Source organism: Protobothrops mucrosquamatus, unplaced genomic scaffold, assembly GCF_001527695.2.
Source record: "Protobothrops mucrosquamatus isolate PMUCROS unplaced genomic scaffold, P.Mucros_1.0 scaffold_226, whole genome shotgun sequence".
Taxonomy (NCBI): Eukaryota; Metazoa; Chordata; class Lepidosauria; order Squamata; family Viperidae; genus Protobothrops; species Protobothrops mucrosquamatus.
Genome location: NW_015386302.1, coordinates 1,290,093 through 1,302,079, shown reverse-complemented (window position 1 = coordinate 1,302,079; position 11,987 = coordinate 1,290,093). Strand labels below are relative to the sequence as shown.

The window sequence follows — 11,987 nt, the reverse complement described above, 5'->3', positions numbered from 1 at the left end:
TCATGCCCGTTGCTGGTTGGCTAACTAGCAACGGGGTCTTACCAGCCAATGGAATTGTGTGATTACAAGCCAGGGGAATCCCATAAAAGAGGGCTCCCCTGGCCCAGATGCCAGTCCGGATTTACTTTATGCCTTGCCAATAAACCGAGAGCTGACTGTCACTCGACTCGTGTCTTACTGCCTGCGCGATCTAACACAATACATGTTCCATGTATGTGCTTATGCCCAAAGAACACCCAAATTATGCATGTATTAATTGTAAACTATGCGAACTACTAGAGGAAAAAGTAAGGGATCTAGAGGCAACTCTAGCCAAACTCCAACGACCCTGCTGATAAACCCTTCGAAGAAAACAAATGGAGGTATGTCACACATAGAAAGAAACACAATAATCAAAGAAAGAAGGAGAATACATTTAACAAACCCCCATTGTCCAATCTAATCCAACCCAACCAGAAGCAGCCTCATTAAAATTGAGCAATCGATTTCTCCCCTAGATGAAAATAGACAGACCCACAACCTCCCCTTCAAAGAAAACATCCAGATACCTAGAAAAGAGACATCATCAAATATCCCTAAAAAAAAGTCACATCAACAAACACCCATGAGATAAACAGAAAAGCACCCCAGACTGCACCCCCCAAAAAGGAAAGCAAGTGTTGGTGATAGGAGATTCCATCCTCAAAGGAACAGAATCAGCCCTATGCAGACTGGACATACAATCTAGGGAGGTATGTTGTCTCCCTGGAGAAAAAAATCAAAGATGTGGCTGAGAATCTAAGCAAAATAATTAGGCCCATAGATTACTACCCTTTCCTCCTCCTTCACATTGGGATGAATGATACAACAAAGAACCTGAGTACAATATTGAGAGATTATAAGTAACTAGGTAATAAAGTTAAGTCACTAGGAGCATAAGTAGTGTTCTCATCAGTACTATGAAAGGCCAACAACCATTGAGGGAAAAAAGAATTCTAGAAATAAACCACTGGCTAAAGGATTGGTGTCACCAACAAAACTCTGGTTTCCTGGACCATGGACTGCACTACTTATGCAAAGAACTCTTGGCAAGGGATGGGCTACACCTCACGAAAACAGGGGAAAATGTACTTCGAAAAAGACTGGCCCAACTCATCAGAAGGGCTTTAAATTAAAATTGAGGGGGAAGGGTGACCAATCTTTAGAATCTCTAGAACACAAAACCAACCATAAATCCCAAGAAAACAAATCAAACAATGAGGTAGGGAGTGATGAGAAAAAAGAAAAACTCAAGCAACAATTAGGAGATGCAGGAAACATACCCACGGGGAGGCATAAAGGTCTTAAATGCTTATATACAAATACTCAAAGCTTGGGGAACAAACAGGGTGAACTAGAAGCAATAGTACACGAGGGTAGGTATGACATAGTTGGCATTACAGAAACCTGGTGGGATGAAACCCATGACTGGAATGTACTGATAGATGTATACAAATTGTTTAAAAGAAATAGATCTACAAAAAGAGGAGGTGGAGTTGCACTATATGTAGGAGAACACTACATATCTACAGAAATGCACATGATCAAAGATAAAACCCCTCCAGAATGTAAATGAGTCAATATAAAAGGGGGGAAAGGTGACATTGCCATAGGTGTATATTACAGGCTACCCAACCAATCAGAAGAAATACATGAATGCTTTGCCAACCAATTAACAAATGTATGTAGGAAGCATACCACAGTTGTGATGGGAGACTTCAACTATCCAGATATCAACTGAGAAACAAACTCTGCAGTGAGTGGGAGATCAGACTCCTAACCAACATAGCTGACAACTTTGTCACCCAAAAGGTAGAGGAGGGAACTAGAAGTAAAGCCATACTGGACCTAATTCTTACTAATACAGAAGAAGTGATACAACTTTGTCACCCAAAATGTGGAGGAGGGAACTAGATGTAAAGCCATACTGGATTTAATTCTGACAGAGAAGAAATGATAGAGGGAGTTGAAGTTGCTGGAACCTTGGATGAAAGTGACCACGTCATACTGGAATTCAATATAATGCAAACACAAACAATAGAAAATAATCCAACCAGTGTCTTAAACTTTAAAAGAACTGATTTTAACAAACTCAAAGAGACCCTACGAAAGATTCCATGGATGAAAATTCTAAAGGGGGAAAACAACTCAAGAAGTGTAGGAAACTCTGAAAAATGCAATCATAAAAGCCCATTCCAGCACAATACCACTGAAAAAGAAAAACAAGAAATTCAAGAAGAAACCAGCATGGCTGCACAAAGATCTCTCTAACAAACTGAAAGACAAAAAGGACAAGTACAAAAAATGGAAAGAGGGACACATAACTAAGGCTGATTATCAGCAGACAGCCAGAACATGCAAAGATGAAGTTAGGAAAGCAAAGGTTCAGGTGAACAAAAACTTGCAGCAAAAATCAACGACAATAAAAAAAATTCTTTCAACATATTAGTAACAAGAAAAAAGTCAAGGAAACTGTAGGTCCATTAAAGAGAGAAGATGGCAAGGAAGTAATAGGCAACAGGGAGAAAGCAGAGCTGCTTAACTCATTCTTTGCATCAGTCTTCATACAGAAAGAAATTTTAGTCCAACGTACCAAAAAAACTACTGTAAAAGACGAACTAGAAATAAAAATTAAAATAAGCAAGAAAATAGTAAGAGAACACCTATCCGACCTTGACGAATATAAACCACTGGGACCTGACAGATTACATCCCAAAGTTCTGAAAGAGCTGGCAGATGTTATCTCAGAACCAGTGTACTATATCTTTCAAAAATTCTGGAGCACTGGGGAAGTATCTGGAAAAGGGATGATGTGGTTCCCATCTTCAAGAAAGGGAAAAAAACAGACCCAGGAAACTATAGAACGATCAGTCAAACATCAATACCTGGGAAGATCCTGGAAAAGATAATTTAAAAAACAGATCTGCGAACAACTAGAAGCAAACAAAGTTATAACTAGTAGCCAGCATGGCTTTGTTAAAAACAGATCATGCAAAATCAATCTCATTTCATTCTTTGATGAAGTGACTAAATTAGTAGACCAGTGAAATGCTGTGGACATAGTATACTTTGCTTTCAGTAAGGCAAAGAAGACTACAACCTACTTTTTGGTACAATAGAAAAATGTGAAATAGACAACATCACCGCCAGATGGATTTGTAGCTGGCTGACAAACCACACTCAATGAGTAGTCGTTAATGGTACTACATCCACATGGAGAAAAATAAGCTGTGGGGTACCACAAGGCTCCGTCTTAGGCCCAGTACTTTTCAATGTCTTCATCAATGACTTAGATGAGGGAATAGAAGGGGAACTCATCAAATTGGCAGGAATAGCCAACACATAACTAGTAGCCAGTACGGGTTTGTTAAAAACAGATCATGCCAAACCAATCTTATCTCATTCATCGATAAAGTCACTAAACTAGTAGACCAGAGAAACGCAGTGGACGTATTATACTTAGTTTTCAGTAAAGCATTTGACAAAGTAGACCACAACCTACTAATTGACAAACTAGGAAAAGCTGGAATAGACAACACCACCACCAGATGGATCTGTAGCTGGCTGACAAGCCACACTCAACGAGTAGTCCTCAATGGCACTACATCCACATGGAGAGAAGTAAGCAGTGGGGTACCACAAGGTTCCATTTTAGGCCCAGTACTCTTCAACATCTTCATAAATGACTTAGACAAGGGAACTGAAGGGGAACTAATCAAATTTGCAGATGACACCAAACTGTCAGGAATAGCCAACATTCCAGAAGACAAACTCAGGATCCAAAAATATCTTGACAAACTTGAACAATGGGCCCTATCCAACAAAATGAGTTTCAATGTGGAAAAAAGCAAAATCTTACATTTAGGCAGGAAAAACCAGATGAATATAGATTGGGTGAGACCCAGCTTAAAAACAGTAACTGTGGAGAGGGACTTTGGAGTCCTAGTCGGCCATCATCTGACTATAAGCCAGCAGTGTGCAGCAGCAGCCAAAAAAGCTAATACAATTCTGGGTTGTATAAACAGAGGCATAGAATCAGGATCACGAGAAGTACTGATACCGCTTTACAAAGCCCTAGAATACTGTAGCCAATTCTGGTCACCACATCACAAAAAAGATGTTGAGAGTTTGGAAAAAAAACAGAGAAGAGCAACTACTAGGGTGATCAAAGGCCTGGAGGCTAAAATATATGAAGAACAGCTGCAGGACTTGGGTTTGGCTAGTCTAAAGAAAAGAAGAAATAGGGGAGACATGATAACAGTGTTTCAGTATCTGAGGGGCTGCCACAAGGCAGAAGGGGTCAGGTTGTTCACCAGAGCACCAGAGGGAAGGACAAGAAACAATGCTTGGAAACTGATCAAGGAGAGAAGCAACCTGGATTTAAGGAGAAACTTCCTGACAGTGAGGACAATCAACCAGTGGAACAGCCTACCCCTAGAGATCGTGGGCACCCCATCACTGGAGATCTTTAAGAAGAGACTGGACAATCACCTGTCTGAGATGGTGTAGGTTCTCCTGCTTAAGCGGAGGGCTGGACTAAAAGACCTCCAAGGTCCCTTCGAGCTCTATTCTATTCTATTCTATTCTATTCTATTCTATTCTATTCTATTCTATTCTATTCTATTCTATTCTATTCTATTCTAACAAGCTCAGGATCCAAAAAGATCTTGACAAACTTGAGCAATGGGCCCTATCCAACAAAATGAAATGTAATGTGGAGAAGAGCAAAATTTTACATTTACACAGGAAAACTCAAAGGTATAAGTACAGATTAGGCAAGACCTGACTCAAAAACAGTAACTGTGAGAGGGACCTTGGAGTCCTAGTGGACGATCGCATGAGTATGAGCCACAAAGGCACAAGACAAGGATGTCCATTATCCCCATTATTATTTATATTAACACCGGAAATATTGAATAGAAATATTAGGCAAGATTCAGAAATTAAAGGAATGGAGATAAAAGATGAAAAATATAAACTACAAGCATTCGCGGATGACTTGGTCTTTATATTAGAAGATCCGCTTGAGACAAGCCTCAAACTTTTGAAAAAGATAGAAGAATTTGGAGAAGTGGCAGGACTGAAAATAAATAGAGAAAAGACCAAAGTGATAACTAAAAACCTTACAGATAAACAAAAAAAACCAACTATCAGAAAAAAACATATCTTCAAATAGTCAAGAAAGTTAAATACTTGGGGATATACTTAACCGCAAGATGTGCAACAATAAAAGAAGACAACTATGTAAAATTATTAAAACAAATAAAACTAGACTTGGAAAAATCAAAAAATTTCCAACTTTCAATGCTAGGGAGAATAGCAACGGTGAAGATGAATATTTTACCAAAATTACTTTTTTTTATTTCAAACAATACCTATAAATCTGGGGGGGGGGAATTCTCTGATGAATTAAATACATTGATCTTGAAATTTATTTGGCAAAGAAAAAAAGCCAGAATTAAATTGAAAATGCTACAAGAAGCGAAAGAAAATGGAGGATTTGGGCTGCCAGATTGGGCTTTATATCATCAAGCATCTGTATTAACATGGTTAAAAGAATGGAAAACTCTTAGACATAAAAGATTACTATACCTAGAGGGGCATGACCTACAACTCGGATGGCATGCCTTCCTGTGTTATGGAAAGAATAAAATACATAGATACTTTCAAAACCATTATATAAGAAATGCACTTCTTCCAGAATGGGAAAAGGTAAAAGCAAAAATTTACATGAAAATACCTGGATGGCTTTCAACAATGGAAGTGTTTGTTCACCCAAACCTAATTAACTATGAGAAAATTGTGACTTATAAAGACATTTTGACTATTGAAGGGAAACTAAAAACCAAACAAGAACTAGAAGAAAAGGGCATTGATCTATCATGGTGGGCACATCTGCAAATTCAAACGAGATATGAAAAAGGTGCTAAAACATCTGGATTTTACAAAGAACAGACAGAATTTGACCAGATACTATTGACATCAGATGAAAAATTAATTAAGAAACTGTATAAGTATATGGTAAATTTAAAGATGGAAGAGGAACAAGTTAAAGAAACAATGGTAATATGGGCCAAAAACTTTGGGCATAACATAAGAGTTAGAAAACTGGCAAAGCCTTTGGGAAAGAAACTCTAAAATAACAAGGCGGTAGCTTAAAAGGAAGACCTATATAACATGTTTTACAGATGGCACTTAACACCTTTGAGGTTAGCAAAAATGTTTAAAAATATGTCTAGCAATTGTTGGAAATGTAGACAAAAACCAGGCACATACTATCATCTTTGGTGGACATGCCCTAAAGCCAAAAGATTTTGGTTAGAGAAAATGACTAAAAAGCACATAGATTTTAAGTCAGAATTATTTTTGTTAGGTATAATTGTAGGAAATTATGAGAAGGAATGTGTATACTTAATGTTACATATGTTAACTGCAGTGAGAATTGTATTTGCTCAACATTGGAAAGATGAAGAACTACCAGTGGAGGAAGAGATAATTAAGAAAATTTTGGACTGTGCAGAAATGGACAGACTGACACTGAAAATGAAAGAGAAAAAAGATTCAGAATATTTTAGAACATGGGATACATTTTATCAATGGCTAGAAAAACAAGGTAGAGAGAAAGAAGTTTAACATGCATTAGTAAGCTAAATATTGGAACCCAGACAACATGTTGCTGATAAAATATTAAGGATTTGTGACTATAAAACAATTAATAAAATATTGATTAAAAAAATAATTTAAATGCATGCTTATTTCCCATACTCCAAGCTCTACTATATAGTGTTTAAAAATCCATGTACTTGTAGATTACTTCTAGGTTTTTGTCTCCAAGTGCAAGGGGATCCCTTAAAACCTTTTGTTCAACCTCGCCCTACTTCAGCCAAACACCTTCTACGGTGCTGTGATATAAACAGCCCATTAACCTACAAAACTGAGACCAGAACCTGAGAAACTAAGTATCTTACATCAAGATGATTTTCACTGACTTTTATTTGAATGAAATTTAAACTGCATATTTGCATCACTTCAGTTCATCTTAGGATTTTACCTAAATGGAAAAAAATAATTATATGGATTCCAGATTTACTCATATAAGAGGAAATACTGGATACTACCTCTCAAAGGAAGGCTTATTTATTTGGTAAATGTGCTGTCCAGGCCTGTTCTCTGATAGCATCAAGTCTCTATTTATTAAAAATAAATACTATAGCCAAATACCTGCGATTCTGGGATTCCAGTAACATATATAATAAATAGTTGTGCAATACAGGTCCTCCTTGACTTACCGTTCACTTAGTGACCGTTCAAACTTTCAACAACACTGAAAAAAAGTGACTTATGATCATTGCAGCATCCCCAGGGTCATATGATCAAAATTCAGACGCTTGGCAACTGACTAGTCTGTATGACATTGCAGTGTGCTGGAGTCATGTGATCACCTTTTGTGACCTTCCAACAAGCAAAGACGGCGGGTAAATCAGAATCACATAACAACCATGTTACTAACTTAACTGCAGTGATTCACTTAACATCTGTGGCAAGAAAGGTCGTAAAGTGGGGCAAAATTCATTTAACAATTGTCTCGCTTAGCAGCAGACATTTTGAGCTCAGTTGTGGTCATATGTTGAGGACTACCTGTACCACAAAACTGCTTAAATAAAACCAGTGATCTATGTAAAAGTAAAAGGAGTGCCAACCCTGGCCAACCACATCCATTCCTCCCTTAGCCAGTCTAGAGGAAAATCTCGCTGCAACCCACCATTCACCTAAAAGGGTTTCCACCACTGCTTTCAATGTGAAAGGAAGCTTTCTGTTTTCGTATGTAGAATCTTCCAGTCGCTCCCTGCCCTCTCTAGTCTCCTCTCCCACAGCCCTGGGAGTGATTTCCAGTCAGGGTAAACAGAACTATACCTTTTTTTTATTACAGAGAATCTGTAAGTGAAGTATCATATTGTATCACAAACGCAGCACAAGGTGGTGCTATTGCATAACAGAGAACAATATCTAAAAGCCAACTGCTCTTCTGGTGGACTGCAAAAAAAATAATGAACACATTATTATGCACACGGACCTCAAAGACAAAGGCAACAGAGCTTTATGAAAAGCAGACTTAAGAAATCTGGGGGCGGGGGAAAACGTCCAGTACAAGATACAAAGATAGGACAAAATAAAGATTCCTTGGGAGGAATAACTATGGGCAGTGATTCCTGGGTTTCCATTCTGCATTCAAGTGAACCTGGATCAATGGAAAGAGGTTGCATTAAAAGGCAAGTTTTGGCTTTTTTTCTCTGTATAAATATTCTCTGTCTAGAAATGTGTGAGTCTTTGCGCTATTCAGTGGCTGAAGAAAAGAAAACTGGGTTTCTAGTAGCTAATATGCTGAAAGACTTAAAAATAGATGTAAAGGAATTATCTGCTAGGAAAGCCAAGCTAGTTCCAAAGGGCTCTAAAGAGTATTTCCAGCTGGATCCTCATTCTGGGAATCTAATATTAAAGGATACAATTGACCGAGAGGTTCTGTGTGGTCAGAATGACCCCTGTATTCTATTCTCTGAAATTGTGCTAGAAAATCCATTACTGCTACATGGAATTGAAGTAGAAGTAGAAGATGTGAATGATAACATTCCCAAATTCTCTAAAACTGAGTTCCTTTTTGAAATATCTGAGCACATTCCAACAAAGACCAGATTCCCTTTGGAAAGGGCTGAAGATTTAGACAAAGGAGAAAATGATGTTCAGAATTATATACTTTCTCCTAATGAACACTTTAAACTAGAAGTGCAAACTTACACTGATGGTAGCAAATATGCAGAACTGGTTTTAGAGAAAGCATTAGACCGTGAGACAATTCCTCAGATTACCCTAAGTCTACAAGCAGTGGATGGAGGGATCCCAAGGAGAACTGGTACAGTGCAAATAATAATTGATATTTTAGATGCAAATGATAATGTTCCTCATTTTGAACAATCTGTGTACAAAGTGCAGCTTGTGGAAAACAGCCCACCAGGTTTATTGGTCACAAAAGTTGCAGCCAGTGATGGTGATAAAGATGCTTACGCTCACATTACTTACACTTTTAGCCAAGTACCAGGAAATGTGCTCAGATCATTCAAGTTAAACAATCATACTGGAGAAATTACTCTTGTAGGGAAAATTGATTATGAAGAAAATAGCAAGTATGAACTGAATATCAAAGCCACAGATGGAGGGGGACTGTCTGCTTACTGCAAAGTCCAGGTGGATATTGAGGATGAGAATGACAATGTTCCAGAAATAACCCTATCGTCTGTCACTAATCCCATACCAGAAGATTCTCCCCCAGGAATAGTGGTGGCCCTCTTTGGTGTAAGAGATCAAGACTCTGGAGACAATGGCAGAACTACCTGCAACACTGACAAAAACCTGCCTTTTATATTAAAACTGATTGAGAACAATTATTACCAGCTTATGACTCAACAGCCACTGGACAGAGAACAAATGTCACAATATAACATCACCATCACAGCCACTGACCAAGGTTCTCCCAGACTCACTTCAATGACAGTTATTAGCATTCAACTTTCAGACGTCAATGATAACCCTCCAATGTTTGAAAGATCTTTCTACGATTTGCACTTGAGGGAAAACAACATTCCAGGATTGCTCATTGGATCAGTCCACGCTGTGGATGTGGACACAGAACAAAATGCCAAACTGACCTATTGGCTTTTGCCTGGAAAAATCAGGGATGTCCCCGCATCATCTTACATCTCCATCAACTCCGAAACCGGGAACCTGTATGCCATCCGATCTGTGGATTATGAGGATATACAAGATTTCCAGGGCTCGCCTCCACTGAGCTCAGAAACCATGGTCCGAGTTCTTATCAGAGATGAAAATGACAACGCCCCCTTCGTCCTCTGCCCCCTTCAGAACAGCACTTCTCCATCAAAGGAGCTGGTTCCCAGGGGAGCAGAGACAGGCTACCTGGTCACCAAAGTGGTGGCAACGGACAGGGATTCAGGGCAGAATTCTTGGCTTTCCTATCAATTGCTGAAGGCCACAGATCCGAGTCTCTTTGCTGTTGGGACTCAGAATGGGGAAGTGAAAACCACGAGGCCGGTGAACATCCGAGACAGTTTCAAACACACTCTTATTGTGGCAGTTAGGGATAATGGGCATCCGCCTCAGTCTGTCTCTGCGACCCTAAGAATTCTTCTAGTGGACGGCTTCTCTGATCCGTACATGAAAATTATGGATAATCCTAAGGGTGAAGTCCCGCAGGAGGAAGATCATACTCTAACCATGTATTTGATTATCTGCTTGGTTGCCATCTCATCCATTTTTCTGCTTTCAGTCATGGTGTTTATTGCCACCAAGTTTCAGCAGCGAAGGAAGTTCATAGGAAATTCTCATTCTGCATCTCATTTCCCCGTGGGACACAATTTGCAAGAAAACTGTGGAGATCGTACTTCTGAGGCATATTGCCAGGCCTACAATTATGAAGTATGTTTAGCTGGTGGATCTTTAAATAGTGAGTTCAGATTTCTCAGGCCAATATTCCCTATTTTTTCAATGGATCCAAAGAATTCAACAGACTCTCAGGATACCAAAACTCATGTCAAGGAAGATGAACTGATGTCTCAGGTAAGAATAATATTAAACCTTTCCAACAGTTTTCTATGTTAAATTTCTAATATTTTATTATTTAAAGATACCATAGGGAGCAGCTTTTCTATGGTTAATTCTAAAAACGTGTCCACAAATAGACTGCATTGTTCTGCATTTATTTCTGAATAAATCATTTTGTTTTGCTTTGCTTTCTTTTACTTTCCTTTGGGGTTTTTTTCTCACTATTTTTCTGCATTTGTCTTGTGTAATATTCATTTCTGTTCAAAAGTCAAAATCATCTTACCTGTTTAAGATAGAGAATTTTCATATGATTCTTTGAGTCTCAGAAAGGCCAGAAAGAACTGCAGCTGAAAGGAAGGTTAAAAGCTTTTTGCCTAGCAAAATAAAAGTCCAGTGAGCAAACTGGAGTCCCCCATCACTTCAGAGAAGAACTTCGAAGAAGCACTTTGTCATAATCTCCAGCTTTAAACAAAATCTTCCATTTACTTTTAGCATGTGGTGGAAAAACAGACTTACACAAACTCACTGATCCTTGTAAGTGCCATCATTCAAATGGTGTCACACAACTGAAGACTTTGCACATTCAGGGCTACCAAATGCACAGGTATAGAATAGTGATAACTGGCTCAATAATAGTAATTGCAAGATGGATCTTAGACTCCTAGTGGACAGTCACTTAAATATGAGCCAGCAGAGTGCTGCAGCTGCCAAAAAAGCCAATGCAATTCTAGGCTACATTAACAGAGGGATAGAATCAAGATATCGTGAAGTGTTAATACCACTTTATAATGCCTTGGTAAGGCCACACTTGGAATACTGCATCCAGTTTTGGTCACCACAATATGAGACTCCAGAAGATGTGCAAAGAAGAGCAACAAAAGACGATTATGGGACTGGAGGCTAAAACATACAAAAAATGGTTGCAGGAATTGGGTATGTCTAGTTTAATGAAAAGAAGGATTAGAGGGTGACATGATAGAAATGTTCCAATTTCTGAGAGCTATCACAAAGAAGAGGAAGTCAACCTATTCTCCAAAGCACAAGAAGGCAGGACAAGAAGTAATGGATGGAAACTAATCAAGGGGACAGCCAACCTAGAAACTAAGGAGAAATTTCTGACAGTTAGAAAAACTTACCTCCAGAAGTTGTGGGTGCTCCAACACTGGAAGTTTTTAAGAAGAGATTGGACACACATTTTTCTGAAATGATACTTCCTGTTTAAGCAGGGGATTTGACTAGAACAACTCCAAGGTCCCTTCCAACTGTGTTATTCTGTTCTGTACTGAAAGAAATGTTCATACATCAGAATATATACATTTCCAAAGAAAATTGCATTATCATTGGAGTGATATCAA

The 11,987-nt window shown here is 38.6% G+C and overlaps 1 protein-coding gene across 1 annotated transcript; it reads left to right on the top strand.

The window, feature by feature from the left end:
- Positions 1-6,441: 6,441 nt before the first annotated feature.
- Positions 6,442-11,202, top strand: LOC107299421 (protocadherin beta-16-like). Its single transcript, XM_029286773.1, has 3 exons — positions 6,442-6,453; positions 9,199-10,647; positions 11,125-11,202. Exons 1-3 carry the CDS (start codon positions 6,442-6,444, stop codon positions 11,200-11,202), a joined length of 1,539 nt encoding a protein of 512 aa, XP_029142606.1.
- The last annotated feature ends 785 nt before the right edge of the window (positions 11,203-11,987 follow it).